Source organism: Colobus angolensis, unplaced genomic scaffold (assembly GCF_000951035.1).
Source record: "Colobus angolensis palliatus isolate OR3802 unplaced genomic scaffold, Cang.pa_1.0 Scaffold146, whole genome shotgun sequence".
NCBI lineage: Eukaryota > Metazoa > Chordata > Mammalia > Primates > Cercopithecidae > Colobus > Colobus angolensis.
In genome coordinates this window covers 3,581,846-3,606,216 of record NW_012114555.1, presented here as the reverse complement: position 1 = coordinate 3,606,216, position 24,371 = coordinate 3,581,846, and the positions used below count along the sequence as shown (strand labels likewise).

General features: G+C 40.0%; 1 protein-coding gene across 2 annotated transcripts in view; it reads left to right on the top strand.

Annotated features, from left to right (window-relative positions):
• Positions 1 to 6: 6 nt before the first annotated feature.
• The window catches only part of ANAPC4 (anaphase promoting complex subunit 4), a 44,915-nt gene continuing 20,550 nt past the window's right edge, over positions 7 to 24,371 (top strand). For both annotated transcript variants that reach the window (XM_011935646.1, XM_011935644.1), the window contains exons 1-16: positions 7 to 84; positions 158 to 296; positions 3,384 to 3,489; positions 6,574 to 6,706; positions 12,193 to 12,267; positions 12,406 to 12,432; positions 12,527 to 12,571; positions 13,647 to 13,731; positions 14,416 to 14,520; positions 15,842 to 15,925; positions 17,322 to 17,408; positions 17,822 to 17,886; positions 18,177 to 18,219; positions 18,334 to 18,410; positions 20,172 to 20,272; positions 20,355 to 20,406. In XM_011935646.1, the coding sequence (XP_011791036.1) occupies positions 168 to 296; positions 3,384 to 3,489; positions 6,574 to 6,706; positions 12,193 to 12,267; positions 12,406 to 12,432; positions 12,527 to 12,571; positions 13,647 to 13,731; positions 14,416 to 14,520; positions 15,842 to 15,925; positions 17,322 to 17,408; positions 17,822 to 17,886; positions 18,177 to 18,219; positions 18,334 to 18,410; positions 20,172 to 20,272; positions 20,355 to 20,406 (1,214 nt within the window). In that variant the 5' untranslated portion in view covers positions 7 to 84; positions 158 to 167. The remainder of the gene's footprint in view (positions 85 to 157; positions 297 to 3,383; positions 3,490 to 6,573; positions 6,707 to 12,192; positions 12,268 to 12,405; positions 12,433 to 12,526; positions 12,572 to 13,646; positions 13,732 to 14,415; positions 14,521 to 15,841; positions 15,926 to 17,321; positions 17,409 to 17,821; positions 17,887 to 18,176; positions 18,220 to 18,333; positions 18,411 to 20,171; positions 20,273 to 20,354; positions 20,407 to 24,371) is intronic.

Sequence of the window (24,371 nt, the reverse complement as noted above, 5' to 3'; positions counted from 1 at the left end):
GGTCTGGAGGCTGTGGCGCGCGGCCGGCAGAGGGAGGGGTGAGGTCGCTGGGGCTGTGTTAGTCGCCGGTGGGGACTCTTGCAGGTACAGCCGCGGTCGGGGCTCCTCGTGGAGGGCCGGAAGCTCCTGCCGGCCTCTTACTGGGGTGTCGTTGCAGGGCCGTCCCCATGTTGCGTTTTCCGACCTGTTTCCCGTCCTTCCGGGTGGTGGGAGAGAAGCAGCTCCCACAGGAGATTATTTTCCTGGTCTGGTCGCCCAAGCGGGATCTCATTGCTTTGGCCAACACAGCGGGCGAGGTGAGTGAGCCGGCGGGAGCCTGCCTGTGCTGGGTCTGCTCCCGGGGTCCCAAGAACACCGAGCTCGAGCCTGTTCTTTCGGGCCACAGGCGGCCGGAGCCTCAGTTTCTCCTTCTGCAGACATGGCGGGCCACCTGCTACCCCTCCCTTGCCTCCCAGGACGGCAGCAAACTTTAAGTATATATGCGAAAGGTGATGTCTGTGCTATTTGCAGTACTTTTATGGCTAAAGTAACAGTTTTCACACAGCTTAACACCTCACGCAATCCTGCTTCCCCAAGTCGTCTTCACTCGTTGGTTTATTAATTAAATGAACTTTTAAAACGCACGATGTGCCACTCATGAGCTAGACATAGTGGTAGATCCGGGGACCCTGCCCTAAGTTTGCTTACAGTTTTAATGGCAGAAGGAAGAGTTATTATCAAACTTCAGCTGCAGAAGTGCATGCATGTAGCTGCCACAGAGGATATATTTAAGAATCTGGTTTCTCTTGTGCACGTTTTATACTACGGGTAGGATAACCACCACTAAAAATACCTTTAAGTTGGACAAGGAAGGGATACATTGGAGTCCAGAGAGAACGTGCGTGAGTGTTATCACCATTTCTTGTTCACATTAAACTTCATCGAGTATAAGCCAGTTGTACCCAACTTTCTGCTGAGAGTTATTACCTGCCAGCCATTTTGTAAGGAAACCTTCACCTGTGCATCTTTCCGTCTCTGGCTTGAGAGTTATCTGGCCAGGTGAGAGTTGTATGGAGCCAAATTTGGAAACTAGATGATAAGGAAATCGTAGCACCCTGCAGACTACAGCACCAGGTTACCTACCATGATCCAGTCCCCGGGGTATTGATGTCTAATTTTTCAGGGCCCTCCATGAAATCTCGTCTCCCTCCACTGCCGGGATGCTCTGAAGCTCTGTTGTGGCTCTAGAGAGCAGCAGGTGGTACAGCCACAGAAGTAGGAGGGAAGGTAGACAGGAGGCACATCCGTGCAATCAGATGGGTAGGTGTGATAGAGGGCACTATTATATCCATTTTCTCAGTGAAGAAGCAAGGGTATTGTCTATGGGTGAAGATGGAGAAGAATATATTGGAAGTTTGAGAAAGAAGAGGTATGAAAAAGCTCACAAGGCAAGTGGAATTGGGAAGCCTAATAGGATTGCCAGTCAGTGTTAAGAGCCACACAAGATCGGTGTTGTTATTTGAGACACTGGTTGAATGAGGTTGTATGTGTCTCGCTCAGTTCTGTTCGGCTGTGTGGGTGCAGGCATCGTTGGGTTTAACCAGTATTGTTGTTTTGCAAGTATGGCAAAGCAAGAGAAAGATGAAAGAGAGTTGAAGTTATGTGCAAGGGGAGTGATTGTGTTTCTGAACTTTAGGTTCTAACCTGATGAAGGAGGCAAGTGAAGGCAGGGGAGAGGGACAGTAAATAGGTGGTAGATTCAATAGACTGTATCCTGGTGAGGTCAAAGAATTGGAGTTGAGTGTTGTAGAGATGAGCTGGAAAGAGGGGCGGTGGATGGAAAGTGGGAAGTTTGAAATGGAGATTTTGGTGGCCCTGCAGTTGCTGGTAATGACCAGGCCAGGGGTGTGACCCTGCGAGTGGCTGAGTGCAGCAGAAGATATGATCACTGGAGGAGAGGTAATTGAGAGCTAGGACATCATAGCTCTTGCAATCACCAAAAATGAGGCTGAGTGTGTTGCTAGAAAGCATGAGCGAGCCAGGTATCCAGATCTTCAAGGAATGAGGGGAATGGCCTAGGGGTCTGTAGAGGACTGCAGTTAAGAGGGATAGCGGTGGTATGGTGTGATTACATGTGATTCAAAGTTAGGAGATTTTCAAGAAGAGAAGAAGTGGCATCAGGCATCAAGGAAGACTGCTACTTCATCTCCTGCCCAAGAGTAGCTATACAGGGGCTGTGGGATACAAAATGGCCACCGCCTAGCAAGGCTGCAGGGAAGCATTGTCCTCAGGTGAGAGGCACGTTTCAGAGAAAAGTATGAAGATATTAATTTCATGATGACACCTGACCGTGAGCTGTAGAAAGCACAGAGGAAGGGTTTCAGAAATAAGGAATGGCAGGAATGGTTTTAGGAAAGAGAGGGTCAAGTCCAGGAGATGATGTAACCTGGAGTGAAGGGTGCTATGAGCTGTGAGATAAGGAAGGGTCATGGTGATGAAGCTGAGTATGGAGATGGGGAGGGGTCTTGGAGGAGCATGTGCATTTTGTGAGGCCTTTTCTTCCTTACTGTCAGTGGTTGTATAGAAGCTGCTACAGGGGCAGTCGTAGAGCTCTTGGGCAACATTTTGACCTTCCAAGGTGGGAATTTACTGGTGTGGAAATGGAGATTTAGAATGGTTAAGTGATTTGTCTAAGATCTATGGCTATTTAGTGACACAGCTGAAATTAGGTGCCACGTGGACGAATTCCAAGCTTAGTATAATTTGACTATATTACAGCTAGCTACCTTTTTAGTGGTGTTTGTGTTCTTTTATTTCTTTTTTGGTTGTCACCTTGGACAGCCTTCTTCTTTATAAAAGGTAAGTCTCCCGTTGACATAAAAGATTAGATACAGGGCCAGGCGCGGTGGCTAACGTCTGTAATCCCAGCACTTTGGGAGGCCAAGGCAGGTGGATCACCTGAGGTTAGGAGTTCAAGACCAGCCTGGCCAACATAGAGAAACCCCATCTCTACTAAAAATAAAATATTAGCCGGGTGTGGTGGCATATGCATGTAATCCCAGCTACTCGGGAGGATGAGGTAGGAGAATTGCCTGAACCCAGGAGGCGGAGGTTGCGGTGAGCTGAGATTGCGCCACTGCATTCCAGCCTGGGCAACAAGAGCGAAACTCTGTCTCAAAACAAAACAAAACAAAAAAAGATTAGGTACAGGATTAAATTAGACCTTGTTTCACCCATTTGTTTTAAAAGACCTTGTGTTCATCAGACACTGTTGTCTTTTTCTATTTTTCTGATACCTAAGTGAGAGATGGTCATTTAAAAAAAATTTTTAGTAAGGATCTAAGTTTATTTTATTTTTGGAAATGGATTTTTAATTTCCTGCCATTATATCTGCTTTATCTTAGGTTTTACTTCATCGACTGGCCAGTTTTCATCGAGTTTGGAGTTTTCCGCCAAATGAAAATACAGGAAAGGAGGTGACGTGTCTGGCATGGAGACCAGATGGCAAACGTAATGATAATATTACAAAATATATGTTTTTATTTTCACAAAGAGTGTTCTGTAAAGCCCATTTTCAGAAAGGATTTATTGTTCTTAGTATATGTTAGAGTTATAAACATCAGTTTGAGAACTTTAAAAAAAAAAAAGCCTTAAAATATTTTTATAGAACTCAGAGTAATTCTGCTATCTTGTTTCTTGGCAAAGATATTTCTTAAATAAAATCTAGCTTCTCGGCAGAGATAACTCCAAAGTGAAATCTGATGGAATATACAAAATGTTTTGGTTTTGTTCTTTCCACTGTCATCTTGTCCCGTATTATTTGGCCCAAGCACTACTTGCCACTCGCCAGTGAGTGAGTTCAAAGCCATCATGGCCTTCTTCTTTCACAATATATTTTCGCACGAAATGGGTGGCACATATTCCCTTGGTGCGTGTGTGTTTGCCTCACCTGAGGCACTATCAGCTTTGGCCCCATACCTTCCATTTCTGTGTGTGATCTTTCTTCTGGCACCCTCTTATGTTATAGCCTGTTATGGCTCTGGTGACTGAACTCTCCTTCTCCATGCAATGTTTTTACAATGACAGTCCGTATTGGAACTGTTGTACACATACGATCAGTGCAGTAAAATGCTGTAAACTACAATTTAAAGTTCATTTGTATCATTGGTACTTTAAGAAAAAAGCAAATTGTTTTTGTAAAATATGTGTTGTTCTTTGCTTAATTTTTCTGTAGATAAATATAAACTATTTAAAAATTTTATTGGTGCTTTAAGAAAAAAGTGAATTGTTTTTGTAACATATGTGCTCCTCATTGCTTTTTTTTCCCCCCCCAGACGGTGTCTCACTCTGTCGCCCAGGCTAGAGTGCAGTGCAGTGATGCGATCTCGGCTCACTGCAACCTTGGGCTTACTGAAATCTCCACCTCCTGGGTTCAAGCAGTTCTCCCCCCTCAGCCTCCTGAGTAACTGAGACTACAGGTGTGCACTATCATCCCTGGCTAATTTTTGTGTTTTTTAGTAGAGACAAGAGTTCACTGTGTTGGCCAGGCTGGTCTCGAACTCTTGGCCTCAAGTGATTCGCCCACCTTGGCCTACCAGAGTTTGGGGATTACAGGTGTGAACCACTGCAGCTGGCCCTCATTGCTTAATTTTGTCCCTAGATAAATATAAATAAGTATTTAAAAATTCCCTAGGCTGAGTGCGGTGGCTCATGCCTGTAATCCCAGCACTTTGGGAGGCTGAGGCAAGTGGATCATGAAGTCAGTAGTTCAAGACCAGCCTGGCCAATATGGTGAAACCCCATCTCTATTAATAATACAAAAATTAGCCAGGTGTGGTGGCAGGCGCCTGTAATCCCAGCTTCTCAGGAGGCTGAGGCAGAGAATTGCTTGAACCCAGGTGGTGGAGTTTGCAGTGAGCCGAGATCACACCACTGCACTCCAGCGTGGGCTACAAGAGTAAGACTCTGTTTCAAAAAAAAAAAATCCCTGAAAGCAGATCACTTAGAGATGACAATTGTTCTGTTTTGGTGAACATCTTTTCCAATATTTCCCGATAAAATACATACATGTAGAGATCTATATGTAGTTTTATCAAAAGACAGTTATTTGGTGCATGCCATTTTGTTGTATAGCTTTTTCTTTTTCCCACTCACTTTTTCCCATGTCAGTGTGGATAGATTTACCACATTAATGTTAATTGCATACTAACCCACTGTATTTATCTACTAAATTACTAAATTTACTAAATTTACTAAACCTGTTCCCAGATATTTAGATGGTTTTCAATTTTTAGCTTTGATAAACAATGCTGTGTAAACATTCTGAACACTGGGAAGAACTTTGCCAGTAGCTCCTTAGATTAAGTCCCAAAATGGAATTTCCAGGAATGTCTTAAACATTCTATGCGCATTCTGTAGTCATTTTGCTTGGAGTATACGTAGAATATGTGTAAGATTAGAGGACTTTTATAAGTAAAGTTATGAGATCTTGCTCTAAATCATTCAAAAACATGGAATCTCAAAGATAAATCATAAAATGTGTGTTAAAATGTATTTAAGTAGTTGTGTTACTCATTTTTTAAAAATCTCATGTTTTTGGACAGTAAAATATGTTTTTTGTTAGATAAAGATCAAGTTGCCGGGCGCGGTGGCTCAAGCCTGTAATCCCAGCACTTTGGGAGGCTGAGACGGGCGGATCACGAGGTCAGGAGATCGAGACCATCCTGGCTAATACGGTGAAACCCCGTCTCTACTAAAAACTACAAAAAACTAGCCGGGCGTGGCGGCGGGCGCCTGTAGTCCCAGCTACTTGGGAGGCTGAGGCAGGAGAATGGTGTAAACCCGGGGGGCGGAGCTTGCAGTGAGCCGAGATCCGGCCACTGCACTCCAGCCTGGGTGACAGAGCGAGACTCCGTCTCAAAAAAAAAAAAAAAAAAGATAATGATCAAGTTTGTTTTAAATTGTTTTTAAGAAGGCTGGGATTGGTTCACATCTGGCAAAGCTGCATGTGATGGTGATATGCGGTGAAACTCACTGCTCTCTTTTTGGAAATTCTTAAATTCTTAAATTGCACATTAGGAAGAAATAATGACTTGCGTACAGAAACCATACTAGAAAATTCAGCCACACTCAAAGATTTATGTGTGTTTAATGGCCTCGTTTCCCACCATGGTTTAGAAACATAAAAGAGGAATAAAAAGCATTCCAAGAACAAAGCAGATGGAATCACCGCTTACCTTTTAGACATGTGATAAGATATAATTGTTTATTTGTGGAAGCCTCTTTTGTATTTTCTGCTTGACAACAGGGTTTCAGTCTGGAGACTTTGATGTGTAAGACGTTAAGTGTGATACGTGAGAAAGTAGTAGATATCCTATAAAGTTTGAGCACTTGAAAATAAGCTTAGATAATAATGTAACTACAATATATGCAAATCTTTCTTTTTTAGTTTTTAAAATGTTGAAGGATGTTTAGGTCAAACATTGCCATGATTAAGATGAACTTAAAAGAGTAAAACTGGGCAATAAGTGAAATACCCATTTATTTTTCTCAGATGTTACACTAATTTATTCTGATTGTTTTTTCTTATTTTAGTTTTGGCCTTTGCTCTTGCTGATACCAAGAAAATTGTTTTGTGTGACGTAGAAAAACCTGAGAGCTTACACTCTTTTTCCGTGGAGGCTCCAGTTTCCTGTATGCATTGGATGGAAGTGACAGTAGAAAGCAGGTAATTAGAAAAACGTATGTAGGCATAGGATATTCATGAGATTTTAATTTTTTTAAATGGAAACTTAGGAGTATCTGAGTATTAAGTGTATGTGTGTTGCATTTAAATTTTGGTTTCAGTTTATCAAGATGAAATTTTTTAATGCTTTCTTAGATTTTTTTTTCCTTCTGATAAACATCTATAGGCATACCTCAGAGATACTGTGGGCTTGGTTCCAGACCACTGCAATAAAATGAACATTGCGATAAAAGCAAGTCATTTGAATTTCTTGGTTTCTCAGTGCATGTAAAAGTTATGTTTGTACTATGCTATCGTACATTTAAGTGTGCAATGACATCATGTCTAAAAAAATTAAGTATGTACCTTAGTTAAAATATAATTTATTGCTAAAAAATGCTAATGATCATCTGAACTTTTAGTGAGTGGTGATCTCACTGGAAGTGGAGGGTTTTGCCTTGGTGCTGATGGCTGCTGACTGATCAGGGTGGTGGCAGCCAAAGGTTAAGGTGGCTGTGGCAATTTCTTAACATCGACAATGGTGGAATTTGTCACATCAGTTGGCTCTTTCAGGAAAGATTTCTCTGTAGCGTGAAATGCTGTTTGATAGCATTTCACCCAAGGTAGAACTTCTTTCAAAATTAGAGTCAGCTCTCTCCAACTCTACTGCTGCTTTATCAACTAAGTTTATGGAATATTCTAAATCCTTTGTCATTTGAACATTGCTCATAGCATGTTTACCAGGACTAAATTCCATCTCAACAAAGCGCTTTGTTTGCTCATCCATAAGAAGCAACTCCTTATCTGTTCAAGTTTTGTCCTGAGATTGCAGCAGTTCAGTCCCATCTTCAGGCTCCACTTCTAATTCTGGTTCTCTTGCTATTTCCACCAGATCTGCAGTTACTTCCTCCAGTGAACTCTTGAACCCCCAAAGTCATCCATGAGTGTTGGAATCAACTTCTTCCAAACTCATGTTAATGTTGATATTTTGACTTCTTCCCATGAATTGTGAATGTTCTTAATGGCATCGAGAATGGTGAATCCTTTCTAGAAGGTTTTCAATTTGCTTTGCCCAGGTCCATCAGAGTGATCACTATCTATGTCAGCTCTAGCTTTATGAAATGTTTTTCTGAAATAATAAGACTTGAAAGGTGACCAGGCATGGCAGCTCATGCCTGTAATCCCAGCACTTTGGGAGGCCAAGATGGGCAGATCAGTTGAGCTCAGGAGTTCAAGAGCAGCCTGGGCAACATGGTGAAACCCTCTTAAAAATTAGCCAGGCAGGCTGGGCGCGGTGGCTCAAGCCTGTAATCCCAGCACTTTGGGAGGCCGAGACAGGCGGATCACGAGGTCAGGAGATCGAGACCATCCTGGCTAACACGGTGAAACCCCGTCTCTACTAAAAATACAAAAAACTAGCCGGGCGTGGTTGTGTGCGCGTGTAGTCCCAGCTACTCCGGAGGCTGAGGCGGGAGAATGGCGTAAACCCGGGAGGCAGAGCTTACAGTGAGCTGAGGTCTGGCCACTGCACTCCAGCCCGGGCGACAGAGCAAGACTCCATCTCAAAAAAAAAAAAAAAAAAAATTAGCCAGGCATAGTAGCTATAGTCCCAGCTGCTCAGGAAGCTGAGGAGGGAGGATCACCTGACCCTGAGGAGGTTGAGGCTGCAGTGAGCTGTAAGTGGACTACTGCGCTCCAACCTGGGTGACAGAGTGACCTGTCTCAAAAAAAAACAAAAAACAAGACAGTCTACTTAACCCATGTGATGCAGAATGGATTGTTGTGTTAACAGGCATGAAAACAACATTAACTTATATCTCTCTATCAGAGCTCTTGGGTGACCAGTCATGAATGAGCAGTAATATTTTGAAAGGAACCTTTTTTCAGAGCAGTAGGCCTCAGTAGTGGATTAAAACATTTAGTGAACCATGCTGTAAACATATATGCTGTCGTCTAGGCTTTGTTGTTCCATTTATAAAACACAGATGGGATAGATTTAGCATAATTGTTAAGCACTATAGGATTTTCAGAACAGTAAATGAGTTTTGGATTCAACTGAAAGTTACCAGCTGTGTTAACCCCTAACAAAAGAATCAGCTTATACCTTTGAAGCTTTGAAGCCAGTCATTGACTCCTCTCTAGCTATGAAAGTCCTAGATGGTGCTATATTTCACTGGCTTAAAAATACGTATATATATATACACACACACACACGCATATATATATCATATATATACATATATATGCATATATGAGATATATATATTTTAATAAATAAATAGAAAATCCTTGATGGCATCTTCCAATAAAAGGCTGTTCTTCTCCATTGAAAATCTGTTGTTGAATGTAACCACCTTCTTCAGTCATTTAGCTGGATATTCTGGATAACTTGTTGCAGCTTCCTCTCAGCACTTTCATAGAATTGAAGAGAGTCGGGGCCTTACTCTAGATTAGGTTTTGACTTAACAGAATGTTGTGGCTGGTTGGATCATCTGTCCAGATCACTAAAACTTTCTCCATATCAGCAGTAAGGCTATTTCACGTTCTTATTATTTTTGGATTTACTGGAGTAGCACATTTAATTTCCTTTAAGAACTTTTCCTTTGAATTCACAACTTGGCACACTGGCAAAAGAGGCCTAGCTTTTGGCCTAATCTTGGCTTTCGACTGCCTTCCTCTCTAAGCCTAATCACTTCTAGCTTTTGATTTAAAGTGAGACAGTTGAACACTTAGAGGTCATTGTAGGGATATTAACTGGTCTGGTTTCAATATTGTGTCTCAAGGAATAGGGAGTCCTGTACGAAGGAAGGGAGAGAGGGAACGGCCAGTCAGTAGAGCAGTCAGAACACTCACATCTCTCCATTTTTAGAAATTTATTTTTATTTATTATTTATTTTTGAGACGGAGTTTCGCTCTTATTGCCCAGGCTGGAGTGCAGTGGCGCCATCTCAGCTCACCACAACCTCCGCCTCCCAGGTTCAAGTGATTTTTCTGCCTCAGCCTCGCGAGTAGCTGGATTTACAGGCATGCGCCACCATGCCCAGCTAATTTTGTATTTTTAGTAGAGATGGGGTTTCTCCTTGTTGGTCAGGCTAGTCTTGAACTCCCAACCTCAGGTAATCCGCACACTTCGACCTCCTAAAGTGCTGGGATTACAGGCATGAGCCTCAGCACCTGGCCTTATTTATTTATTTTTTGAGACACAGTTATCATTCTGTCACCCAGGCCAGAGTGCAGTGATGCAATCTTGGTTCACTGCAGTCTCTGCCTGCAGGGTTCAAGTGATTCTCCTGCCTCAGCCTCCTGAGTAATTGGAATTAGAGGTGTGTGCCACCATGCCCAACTAATTTTTATATTTTTAGTAGAGACAGGGTTTCACCATGTTGGCCAGGCTGGTCTCGAACTCCTGTCAAGTGATTTGCCCTCCTCGGCCTTCCAAAGCTCTGGGATTACAGGTGTGAGCCACCACACCCGGCCAAAGCTCACCACTTTATATGGCCATGGTTTGTGGTACCCCCAAAACGATTGCAATAGTAACATCAAAGATTACTGACCTCAAATCACCATAACAAATACTATAATAATGAAAAAAATTGCAGTATTGCAAATATTTCAAAATGTGACACAGAAGCACATGTGAGCTCATGGCTGCTGGAGAAAGGACTCCAGTAGACTTGCTTGGCTGATAGACTTGCTTGGCTGATAGACTTGTTTGACACAGGGTTGCCACAAACTTTTAATTTGTGCAAAATGCAGTATCTGGGAAGCAGGATGAAGGGAAGCACAGTTGAAGGAGATAGGCCTGTATTTTCTTATTGGAGCAGTAAACCTGAATAGCTAAGAGTTTTCTCCTCTTTCTAGTCATTTCATACTCCAAAAATAGTTACTGAGACAAAAAACAAAGCTCCATAAAATGGTGAAATGGAAAACAACCTCAATTTGCCAATCAGTAATTTTAAAGTTATGTTAATTAATACATATATTAATTTCCATTTCATGATTTATATCATCTGAACTTTTTTTGTCTCAGCAAGTATTCTTAGAATATGAAAAGTGCTAAGTTGAGCCTTCTGTTCTAATGCTGAATAGGTTTTTTCTTTGTCCATGGTCCTGATAGTTTCCTTGTTTCATAAAAATAATTCTGCCTTAGTCTGTATAGTCAAGTAATACACCAGGGTTATAGTGAAGAAGGCTGGAGGAATCAGTGGTTTTGGCTAATTCTGAAAACAAAAATTGTTTTTCTTTTTTGGGGAAATACGGTAATTTTCTTTGTATTAACTTTTCCTTTCTAATTAAGTTATACTAAGTTAGTATCAAATGAATTTGTAAATCCTGAATATTAATTGCCAGCTTTCCTAAGGGAAGCCTGAAAGAATTGGATGACAAGGGTTTGACCTGGGGTTTGAAATTCACTGCGGATAACCCAGAGTGATAAATCCATCATCAGATCATGAAGGATTACAAATGGTTATGTCAATCTGTAGAAGGTTAGAGGGTCAGAGCATACCATGTAAGTCCTATTCCAGCCCAGTTATCTGCTATGTGTATTCCCAACATACTTCCTACTGACAGTTTAGAAATGTTATGTGGAGATTCCAGGGTCTCTTAAGACAGCTCCTTTTTGTTAAAGTAGGAAAAAATACTTGCTAAATCACCATTTTTTTACTTGCTCACTCATTTATTTCCAACCTTATTTGGAGTTAGAATTGGGAAAGAAAAGGGGGAAAATAAGACTATTTCAAAAGCCATGGTGTAGTTTCATATATCTGTTAAATCCACAAGTGTATATAAGTCATAGAACCAATAATTAAATCATACAGTAGGCCGTGCACAGTGGTTCATGCCTGTAATCCTAGCACTCTGAGAGGCTGAGGCAGGAGGATTGCCTGAGACCAGGAGTTTCAGACCAGTCTGGGCAACATAATGAGACCCCCACGTCTACAAAAAAATAAAAAATATTAGCTGGGTGTGGTGGCTTGCACCTGTAGTCCCAGCTACTCAGGAGGCTGGGGCAGGGTGATGGCTTTAGCTCTGGAGGTGGAGGCTACAGTGAACCATGATCACATCACTGCAGTCCGGCCTGGGTGAGACTCTGTCTCATAAATAGAAGGTAGGGTAATTGCAGTGTTCTTTAAAATTACTCTTAGTAGTCATATGTTTAGTGTGAGTTCTTAAATGAGAGTTAAGAAATCATAAATTCTCAGTATCTGAGTATGAATGCATTTGATATGCTAAGAAAAATGTTTATTATCATTTCTCTAAAGTGTGCAGGCTGATTTTTTTTTTCCCCTAAAATAACAAGGAAATTCCTACTTTTCAATTTCTCGTTTGGGACTGTTAAACTGACTATAACTGTATAGTATTTGTGGCATCTGTTTACTTGATAATGTTGTAAAACTGGGTATCTTTTTAAAAAATTGGTATTTTTAATGGTAAGAGAAGTAAAGTCTTTGGTGTTTTTTATAATACTTTCATTTTTTCCTTTTTAGTGTTCTCACATCATTTTATAATGCTGAGGATGAATCAAATCTCCTCTTACCTAAACTACCTACACTGCCAAAAAAGTATGTATCACTGGTTTCTTTGAAATTAATCTTGCAGATTTCACTTTCTTCTGCTTTTAACACTGACAATTTTCTCATGCATTTTAAAATACGTATTTTTGCTAAGAGTATTTTTTACCTTAATCTGTTTCCTTCTAGCTATAGCAACACCTCAAAAATATTTAGGTAAGATATGCCTTTTCTTGTTTTCAAGTAAGATAATCTGTTGTTATTAGAAAGATAGAATTGAAAGATGACCCAATTTATTTGTATATTTTAGTGAGGAAAATTCTGATGAAATTATTAAGCTCTTGGGAGACGTCAGGTAAGTCTTACAGATAAATAAGTCTAATTTCTTAAAGTTATTTCATATTTGAGGCAGTTTTCAGAAGCTTTAAGAACAAATCCTTAATTTGCCATTTTATTTCATTGTTTTTTTGTTTTTGTTTTTTTTTGAGATGGAGTCTCTGTTATCCAGGCTGGAGTGCAGTGGTGCGATCTCGGCTCACTGCAACCTCCGCCTTCCTGGTTCAAGTGATTCTTCTGCCTCAGCCTCCCGAGTAGCTGGGACTACAGGCGCCCGCCACCAGGCCTTTCTAACTTTTGTATTTTTAGTAGGATCAGGGTTTCACCATGTTGGCCAGGATGGTCTTGATCTCTCGACCTCGTGATCCACCTGCATTGGCCTCCAAAAGTGCTGGGATTATAGGCGTGAGCCACTGTGCCCGGCCTAATTTTTGTATTGTTAGTGGAGGTGAGGTTTCACCATGTTGGCCAGGCTGGTCTCAGACTCCCGACCTCAGAAGATCCACCCACCTTGGCCTCCCAAAGTGTTGGAATTACAGGCATGAGCCACCACATCTGGCCTCATTGTTGACATTAATACCTTCAAACAATATATAGACTTTAATATCTATTATTGTTTTTATTGTGTGGCCTTTTGTTTTATCAAGTTTTAATAATAATATGCACATATGTTTAATAAATAAAAGGATATAAGTACTAGAGTTTCTAAAATTTAAGTATTCATGTTTTTTAAGCCCATTTAATATATTTAGCATCATAACCATGATAAAACTGATGGCACTTTGTATTAGCTGGTAAAAGGATTGTTTTGTTATTGATGGTGCATAAATATAGTTGTTATTAAAATAACATATTCTTATTTTACCATAAGCTGGTTTTTTTTAGGCTAGAGGAAATTTATGTTCTTTGAAAAAAGGAATAAACTTGATACGGCTGAATATTGAGTGTTAGTGGATTTGATGTTTCACTTTCCTCTGCAGGGGAGCTTTAGCATGTAGATTATATGAAAGCAGTAATAATTTATATCTTGGTTTAAGAATGTAATCATCTGTGTTGTTGATTCGTTCTCAGCTTGTTGCATTATTTTTAATTAGGCTTAATATTCTTGTCCTTGGAGGAAGCTCTGGATTTATTGAGCTTTATGCTTATGGAATGTTTAAAATTGCTCGAGTCACGGGGGTAAGAGTTCTTTAAAATTTTCTCTTTCTAAATTATTTCTCTTAGAATATACTAGGTACTTATGGAAAAAGAATAAAACACCAGGTTTTTTTTCAGTCTCGGTTTTCAGAATTAAATGTTCAGAGAATAATTTTCTCAGTAAGATAAAATAATTATGATATGTCTATAAAGACTGGGAGCTATTTGTGGAATTAGTCAAGTTGTTTTTTTTTTTTTCTTTAACAGAAATATTAGTATGATACACTTGATTATGATTTAATGTTTTTCTAGTGTGAGATGTAAAAGAGCTTCAATTTGTGATTGGAATGTAAATCTTCAGAAGCATTCTTAAGTCCAGTACTGAATCTACTATAGTTGCTATGTCTCGGTCTTCTCCATAGCTTTTTCATCTGACTCTTACCACTCCCAAAAGGGGCAGAAAATATTGTAGGCTCTGTGGAATATGTTGTTTCTCCGGCACTTGATTTGAGACTTGGGTAGGGGTGAGGGAACCAGGTTGTTTTTGTGGCCTTGTAACTAGAAAGGTACATGCAGGCAGACACCTACCTTCATCTGCTCCATGTGTGTGGTTGGAGCTCGGAGTATATGCTTCTGCTTTTTAAAGCTCTGAATTTTTGCTTTCTGCATGATAATCAGATTCAACCTAGCAATGATAATATACTAAGGGGTTTGACTCTTTTACAGATTGCTGGAACTTGTCTTGCATTATGTTTATCAAGTGATTTGAAATCATTATCAGTGGTCACAGAAGTCTCTACCAGTGGTGCTTCAGAAGTTTCATACTTTCAGGTGAGTATTGGAACTTGATAACAGTAGAGACTAAATATGTATTTAACAGGTTTTATATAGGTTTTTATCCACATCTCACTGTATTGTAATGATCATTAAAATAATACAAAAAAATCAGCTTGGAATTTCTACATCCTAATATATTGAGTGTTATTGTAGTGAATACCGTATTATTCTCCCCATGCTCCAATGCAGTTTTCATAAAAAGTGTTTTGATGGTCTGTTAATGACCATATTAATTTGTTGCTATTCCAGTTTGACTTCGTACCAAGTGTTTGCTTAGGACTACTGTCCCTGATAATAATAAAGGCTAATATTTATTGATTGTTTAATATGTGCCATATACTGAATGCTTCAGAACAATTGATTTGAATCTTCACAGCATCCTAATAGGCAGATACTGTTGTTATCCCCATTTTATAAGTAAGTACTTGGACACACAATTCAGAACTTGCTTGATGTCACAGAATGGGAAAGTGATGCTAGGCAATCTGGCTGCATAGTCTGTACTCTTAACTAGCACATTGCATCTTGTGTAAAATGATCACTTAATATTGGGAAAACACTTTATTGTGTGCTGTCTGCATTGTAGATTGAGGAAACGAATTGGGCTCCCATAGAGTATCATAGCCTTGCCAAGAAATCATCTCTAAGTTTTCATCTTAAATATCCCAGCCACTTAAGTATGTGTGAACTCTCAAACAAAAGTAGAACAAAAAAGATGCAAGATGCAATGTGTGTGATGCCTTCCAACATTCTCTTTGTGTTCAGAGCATCAGAGAACTCTTGATTTACTGTTCACTATAGTAATGGTTGTTCATATTTGCTCATCATCTTAAGGTTATGTGAAACTGTGACCACCAGGATTGCATTTGGGTTATAATAAAATGATTCACTACTACTGTGAAGTTGGTAACAGATAATTTTTGATGACAAATTTATTGAGATACAATTCATATACCATTGATAGATATTTTCCCAATATTTATCAGTAGCCTTTAATTCCTTATACTTCCTTTAAGTTTTTACATATATTTGTGATTAAAAAAATTCTTTGTAATACTGTTGCAGAATAGGTTATATTACATTTATTCTCTCTACACGGAAGGGGTTGATGACCCAGAGAGTGATTTGTGTATGGTTGTGTGTAGGTTAGGAAACCCTAAGGCTGTGTGCTGTTAGTTTCCTAACCGTTCTGCTTGAAGAGGGCACAATTCTGACATAGTCTTTCTGATACATAGTTTGACCTACATTCTTTAAATTATATACTTTGCAGCAAGTGCATCTGATGGTGACTCACTTTACTCTTTTGATCTTACAGCTTGAAACCAATCTGTTATACTCTTTCTTACCTGAAGTAACTCGGATGGCCAGAAAGTTTACTCATATTTCAGCTCTGTTACAGGTATTTATTTAGAGCTTGTTTTATGTGAATATGTATTATTGGCTTCTAAAGTTCTGTAAATAAAACACTTCAAAATTTTGTAAAGCTGTCTGAAGTAGGGGTGTCTAGTCTGATAGATAATCTTATAAGGTCTATTAAAGCAGGAAAAAGACGTTTAATTTGAGAACCTACTTCCACTCCACCCTATTTTCCACCTCCTCTTTAAATCTTTTAAAATATTCCCGTAAATAAAATACCATTTACATTATAAAGTATTGTGGGAAAAACAGTCTTCACATGAGTTTACATTTGTTCATGATAATCTCACCCCAAATTACCTACCAATTCTGTAGGTTGATGATTTAGGCTGAGCTCAGCCAAGATGTTTGGGTGACCTGGGGAGGGTTCAGCTGATCTTGAGTAGACTTGGTCATGCCAGCTGATATGTGTCCCTTGGCTGTGACGTCTTGTCTCTACTCCACATCCTTCATACTCCAGCAAGCCAGCATAGGCTTGTCCACATGGTGGTGGTTAATGGGGCATCGAGGGTACAAGTGGAAGCCTATAAAAACGTTTCAGGCCCTGGAGCCAACAGCGTTATTTCTGCTGCATTCTGTTAGTCAAAGCAAGACTCAAGGGCTGAAGAAATTGACTCTACTACATCTGACTGGAGGAGCTACAAAAAAATTGTGGCCATGTTTTTCATTCTACCACAGTCATTAATTTATTTGATATTAAAGGTTTCTAGAGATCAGTATTTTTTTAAGGATCCTATTAGAAAATTGAATAGTTGACCAAACCAGTATTTTGACAGTTAGTGTAGATAAGACATATCTTATATAAAAAGCTTTGGAGATACTTGTTTTAACAGATAAAAATTTAAGAATGTTTTATTATGAAATTCTAAGAATCAGTGGAATGTTTCATTGTTAAGTGATGACCAAGCTATAGTCTTTTTCTTCATCTTAACTGAGTTAAAAGAGTGATTGAGGCTGGGCACAGTGGCACACACCTATAATCCCAGCACTTTGGGAGGCTGAGACAGACGGATCACTTGAGGCCAAGAGTTCAAGACCAGCCTGGCCAACATAGGGAAGCCCCGTCTCTACTAAAAATACAAAAATTAGCTGGGCATGGTGACACGCACATATAATACCAGCTACTTGGGAGGCTGAGGCAGGAGAATCGCTTGAACCTGGGAGGTAGAGGTTGTAGTGAGCCAAGATGGCGTCACTGCACTCCAACCTAAACAACAGAGCAAGACTGTCTTAATAAATAAATAAATAAAAATAAAACAGTGATTGAAAGTAAATTCTAGATTTCTTTGAAACACTTGATCATAAGTACATATTATTTAGATAGCAAGTTGGTTTAAATATTTTTTACCATTTCAATTTTTTTTCTTTTTTGCTAATAGTATATAAATTTGTCACTAACATGTATGTGTGAAGCATGGGAAGAAATACTAATGCAGATGGATTCTCGTCTCACCAAGTTTGTGCAGGTAAAGCCGCTGAAGTTTCCCACGGAGAGAGTTGATGCATTATGTATGTATTTACTTTGAGGTACACGAGAAAAATGTTGGATTCATAAAAGGTTAAGATCATGATTTCTTTCAAATGGCTTCGTCTAACTTCAAACTGCTTTCTCAGATTTGCAAAAAGGGTTCTTTCCCCATTGGTACAACTTAAGTGGGGACAGGATTGTGAAGTGGAGCTGGCGGGGCTTTGACAATAAGGGCAGGTGTTAGAACAGCTGATTGGCTGTCTTCTAGTCACTGATGTTCAGATGATCACTTTATGGATTTGATGAAAGTTTAAGGCAAGGAAAGGGAGTCATGCTCCTATAATTTTGAATAAATATGCTTGTAATTTAAGAAACACATATATCACAATTTTTTTTTTCACTTTTTTCTAGGAAAAGACCACCACCACATCAGTGCAAGATGAGTTCATGCACTTGCTGTTATGGGGGAAAGCAAGGTAGTAAACTCAGATTAGGTGCTTCTGCTTCTGCTTTTTTTTAACAGTAATTATTTATTTGAAAAGTAGTTGATAGTCATAGCATGTGATTTTTTTATTGATACATAATATTTTAATTGATATATAATGTTTTACATATTTATGGGGTATATGTGATGTTACATGCATAGAAGTTTTTGTTGGGCTATTTATTTTGTTTCTTGTTTGTGTTTTGACATTTACAAGTTGTAAGTGATGCATTCAGATTTCCAGTAGAGAAGTGACTAAAAATACTTTGTTTTTCATTGTAGTGCTGAACTTCAGACTCTCTTGATGAATCAGTTGACAGTAAAGGTGCAGTTAATGTATCTATGTATTTAAATGGCTATGAACACATTCTTAATTTTTTTTTTGAGTGGCATATAATATCCTGATTTTATGCTAAATATGTTTTCTTCTTATAATTAGGGCTTAAAAAAGCTTGGCCAGTCTATAGAGTCATCATACTCCAGTATACAAAAATTGGTCATAAGTCACTTACAGAGGTATGAAGGTGACGTAGAATTTTTTGATATTGTATCCACACGTACCTGGCATTGGCCTTCTTTCTGCCGCCTTCTCTTCATCTGTCATTCTCTTTTTAAGCATCTTCTAGCTAAAATTGTTGCATGGCATTTGAGAAGAATCTTCCTGTACCCAAGATTGAAAGAGTCAATAATAATTCTGCTTTTCGAAGTAATTTTCCAACATCTTTTCACCAGGCTAGACCCTATCTGGGTTTTTTTCTTAATCAACTAAGCATGAAGTATATTTTGAAATAAGGCATATATCCCTTTTTTGAACAGTGAGATTAACATTTTACAGTTTACCAAGAATATTGTATATTTATGTATTTAATATCTTGGCAAGGTGTTGGTGATTTTACGCAAGAGGAAACAGAAGTTTAGAATCGGTTATATGGCTGGCCCAGTTACTAAGTGTCAGAGCCAAGACTTCATCCTAGATTTTCAAATCTCATGCTTTTTCTATCCATAGCTACTTCATTGAAGCAGTTTACAAGTAGATGCTGAGCGTTTGATTTATTTTGTTTGATTTTTGGTTTTTTGTTTTTTCAAGATGGAGTCTTGCCCAGGCTGGAGTGCAGTGGTATGATCTCACCTCACTACAACCTCCGCTTCCTAGGTTTGAGCGATTCTCCTGCCTCAGCCTCTCAAGTAGCTGGGATTACAGGCGCGAATCACTATGCCTGGCTAATTTCTGTACTTTTAGTAGAGAAGGGGTTTCACCATGTTGGCCAGACTGGTCTTGAGCTCCTGACCTCAAGTGATCCACCTGCCTCGGCCTCCCAAAGTGCTGGGATTACAGGCGTGAGCCAGCACACCAGGTGGTGGTTGGTTTAAATTTTGATAAATCCCTATATGCTGAGTCCTTGGCCGTAACTACATCACCCCTCCCTTGGACCACTGTAGCACCCTCTGGACTAGTTGGGCTCTTTCAGTACACATTGTCCTTTGAATGTTTTCCCCAGTGGAGCTAAACATATTTCTCTCTTGCCTAAAAACTTCTAATGCCTTCCCCTAGAATGGAGAACTTTGTGTGGCCTTTAGCATACCTGCCTCTCTGCCTCATCCACACTGGTGGCCTTTTAGTTTCTCCAGCTTGACGTTTTGTCTCCCACCTAGGGCTTTTGTATGTTCCTCTTGTCCCACCTTGTTCTTCACATGCATTCTTCAGCTCTCAGCTCACATTCATTCCTTCAGGAAAGCCTTTCTGAATCCCAGATTAGCTCGGGTTCTTCTGTTATGCCTTCACCCTGTGTATTTCTTTCAAGGCGTTTATAGTGGTTGGAATGGTACACTGCATGACTGTGTGGTCATGACTGTCTTCCCTGTTATACTGTCAGTGCCATGAGACCCTTTGATTGTGCTCGCCGTTATGTCCCCGGTATCTAGCACGGTACCTGACCTAAAATGGGAACTTAAGAAATATTTATTGAACATTGACTGTGTAGTAGTTGGGTGAACAAGATGGCCATACGACTGTCTTAAAAGGGTCAGGACTAACTGTGGAACACAATTTGATCATCTTACAAAATTTGATCTTGTCATTTGTTTATCTCTGTAGTCACATTGACCAGATGGTTCTGCTGCACTTTTTAGGAACAGTTTTGAGAAATAATTATTTCTCATGGAAAGAAAATGAAAGTTACTTTTCAGTTTTTATTTCTGAAAATTTAGAAGTATTCAGGCAAGGTAGTCACTTGATGATCGTCATGATACTAATTTGTTTCTGCTCTGTTTGGATAGTGGCTCGGAGTCTTTATTATACCATTTAAGTGAATTGAAAGGAATGGCTTCATGGAAGCAAAAATATGAACCTCTTGGACTAGATGCTGCAGGAATCGAAGGTAGTGATGTAATTTCTCAGTGGAATACATTAAACAGTTTACTTAATTTGACAAATGACATTTATTTATTTTTTCCCTTTAGATGCTATAACTGCTGTGGGTTCTTTTATACTCAAGGCAAATGAACTTCTTCAGTAAGTATTGGGAGTACCTGGAATCACTGACCTAAGAATACATCACTTTTGACCTAAATAAGAACCTAGTAAGCTATTATGAGTCTCTTAAAATCATTTTTTAAATTTTTATCACAATTATGTCTTTATAGGATTCCAATAAGCCAGCAGCACAGAGATTTTATAAAGTAAAGCTGTATTTTCCTGTCCTGGTCATCCTCACCTCAGGTCTTCTCCCCAGAGGGAATCATTTTAACTCTTCTATTTTTAGTTCTTCTATGGATTACCTCCATATTTCTAAATTGTATGACTGTGCCACATTTCTTTTGTCAGTTTTTAGAAATTAACTGTTTGTTTTGTTTTTCTTAGACTGTTTGGCTTGCTTGTTTTCTTGCATTGTCTGTCTTTTCTGCATCCTTCCGTCCTTTCCCTTCTGAAGGGTGGTATAGTACCTCTGGAGTCCCCTGTTCCAGATGCCTTCTTTAGCCTCCCACCCCTCTGCCTCAGCCCGCAGTTGTGCTCCAGTTCTCCAGCACGGCTACCACCCAGGCATTTTCTTCATTACTCTCCTGGGTTAGACCCAGAACTGCCAGGATTGCCTTTGTTTCTTGGCTTATTTAATCATTTTGCTGGAAAACATCCTCTAGTAACTTTCTCAAAAAGCAGACATAGAAGGTAAACTTTACCTCCTTTTGTGTTTTTTCTCCTACCCTCACACTTAATTGACAGCTGGGTTTAGGATTCCCTGAGGGTTATTGATTTTTCACATAGAACTTCAAAAGCAGAGTTCCATAGGATTCTGTGCTTTTTGTTGCTGATGGAAGGTCTGGTGCTTCTGATTCTTAGCCCTTTATAGTTGTTGTTTTTCCTTTTGAAAAAGCTGTAAAAGCATTACTGTTTATTTTTGATCTGTTGAAATGTCATAACTGTTTTTAGGTGTGGGCCTTTTAATTCATTGTGCCATATTAAGCCATTTTAACCTGAATTCTCTTGTATTATTCTTTTAATAATTTCCTCCTCCCTCTTTTATTTACTTTATTGTTATTTATTTATTTTTGTGGCAGGGTCTTTCTATGTTGCCTGGGCTAGACTTGAGCTCCTGGGCTCGAGTGATCCGCTTGCCTCAGCCTCCCGAGTACTTGGGATTACAGGAGTATGCCTTTACGCCAAGCTTTCTCTTTGTTTTAAACTAGATTTTTGTTTTAGAAATCCGTTTGGTCAGATATTAGAATTTGTGGTGGATTGATTTCTGTGTCTCTTCTTTTTCTCTTACGTTTTTCATATCTTTGTCTTTTTTATTTTCTGAGTTTTTTGACTATTGTCAAATATCCATAAATATTTGTTGAGCACTTAACTATATTTTAAATACAGTGATAAGTAATGTTGAGAAAAACCAAGCAAGAAACAAAGACCTAGAGCATGATAAGGTAGGGGATTCAACTTCATACAGGTGGTCAGGGAGGCCTCACTGAGAGGGAAGGAGACAGGAGGGAGCAAGCCCTGTTGATGTTTGGGGGTGGAAGGGGCAGCAAGTGTGAAGGCCCTGAGTTTGGAGCATGGCTGGCATGTTGCAGGGACAAGGGCACTGTAGCTGAAGTGGATTGAATGAGAGTAAGGTAGGGGGTAGATTGACAGGTGATAGAGGGTGGCCAGGTTGCATAGAGCCTGTGGGGCAGTTGTTAGGACTTTGGCCTTTACTCTGGATGTAAAGAGAAGCCCTTGGGGAGTTAGGAGTCAGAAAGATCCCTCTTGCTACTCACAGTTGAGAAAAGCTCATAGATAGGCAAGGACAGAAGCCAAGAGAGAAATGGTGGTCAGAATCTGAAGTGGTCAGGATTGGGATATATTTTGAGAGAATAATTAACAAGATTTTCTCAATGCTTATTTGTAGAAGGTGATAATAAGGGAGTCATAGATAATTATGAGTGTAGGGCCTTGGTACTTGAGAGAGTAGAATTGACATTTACTGAAAGGGGGAACAAATGTGAGGGCAGGTTTAGGGAGGGGAGTGTGGAATAAGATCAAGAGTTTGGTTTGGACATACTGGATTCTTCTTTAGAGTTAGCATTTTGAAGTAATTTTACATAAAAATTACAAGAATAATAAAGACAACTCCGGTCGTACTCCTTTACTTAATTCATCATTTAAAAATATTATAGTATATTTATCATATACTTTGTTTTCTGAAACATGGGTGAATATGTTGTTTCTATCAGGTGCCTTTTCCTTGGAATACTTTAGTGCATATTTTCTTTTTTTTTTTTTGAGACGGAGTCTCGCTCTGTCGCCCGGGCTGGAGTGCTGTGGCCGGATCTCAGCTCACTGCAAGCTCCGCCTCCCGGGTTTATGCCATTCTCCTGCCTCAGCCTCCGGAGTAGCTGGGACTACAGGCGCCTGCCACCTCGCCCGGCTAGTTTTTTTTTTTTTTTAGTAGAGACGGGGTTTCACCGTGTTAGCCAGGATGGTCTCGATCTCCTGACCTCGTGATCCGCCCGTCTCGGCCTCCCAAAGTGCTGGGATTACAGGCTTGAGCCACCGCGCCCGGCCAGTGCATATTTTCTAAGGATAAATTTTTTTTTTTTTTTTTTTTTTTGAGACGGAGTCTCGCTCTGTCGCCCGGGCTGGAGTGCTGTGGCCGGATCTCAGCTCACTGCAAGCTCCGCCTCCCGGGTTCACGCCATTCTCCTGCCTCAGCCTCCCGAGTAGCTGGGACTACAGGCGCCTGCCACCTCGCCCGGCTAGTTTTTTTTTTTTTTTAGTAGAGACGGGGTTTCACCGTGTTAGCCAGGATGGTCTCGATCTCCTGACCTCGTGATCCGCCCGTCTCGGCCTCCCAAAGTGCTGGGATTACAGGCTTGAGCCACCGCGCCCGGCCAAAATTATTTTCTTACATAACCATAGTACAATTAACAAATTTAGGAATTTTAACATTAATACAGTATATTAGCCTACAGTTCAATTTTCCTTTAGCAATTATCCCAATATGTCCAGTATGATAAGATGCAGTTCAGGATCACGTATTCGTTTTAGTTGTTGTATCTTTTTAATTTTCAGCAGTTTCTCAAACTTTCTTGGTCTTTTATAAAAGTTGACATTTCTTTAAGAAGCACATCGTGTATGTATGTATATGTATGTCTATATCTTTATTTTATGTTTCTCATTTTAGCGTTGTCTGATTTTTTTTAAATGATTATATTTAGGTTATGCGTCCCTGGCCAGAAATACTACATGGTTGGTGTGTCCTTCTCAAGTTACCATATCCAGCGGCACACACAGTGTCCGTCGTCCACCCCTCTCAGTGATGTTAATTTTGGCCACCCTGTCAGTGTGTTAGGCATATGGAATTTGAAATGCCCATTAGATCTGCAGGTGGAGCCGTCCGGCACAGTGTTAGTTATGTGAGACTAGCGTTCAAGGGGGAGGGGTCCAGGCTGGAAATGTGCATTTGGAAGCCATCAGCACATTGGTGTTATTTAAAGCCGACTGGGACTGGATGAGGTAATGAGTGTGCGTAGAGAGCAGGAGCGACCTGATTTCAGAATGGGGACAATGAAGAACTAGCAAAGGAGATGGGAGAGACAGGACAACCAGAGGAGTAGGCGTCCTGCAGGCTGAGCGAAGAAGGCATTGCAAGAAGGAACGAGGGATTGTTTGACAGATGCTAAGTCAAGCAAGGAAAACACCAAGAATAGAATAGAGTCTTAGAATATTATTAGGATAGTGACCTTGATAAGAGCCACCTTGGGGAGTGATGGGAACTGGTACAATACAGAATAAACAGATGCAGAGAAGATAGCAAGTATAGCCTGTTGAGGAGTTTTGCTGTAAAGGGAGTGGCCAGTAGATGGAAGCAGAATTGCTGGGTTTTTTTCTTCTTTTTATCTTGGGAAGAACTGGAGCATGTTTATGGATGGAATTATCTAGAAGGTAAAAAATTGAGAGCCGGGCACGGTGGCTCAAGCCTGTAATCCCAGCACTTTGGGAGG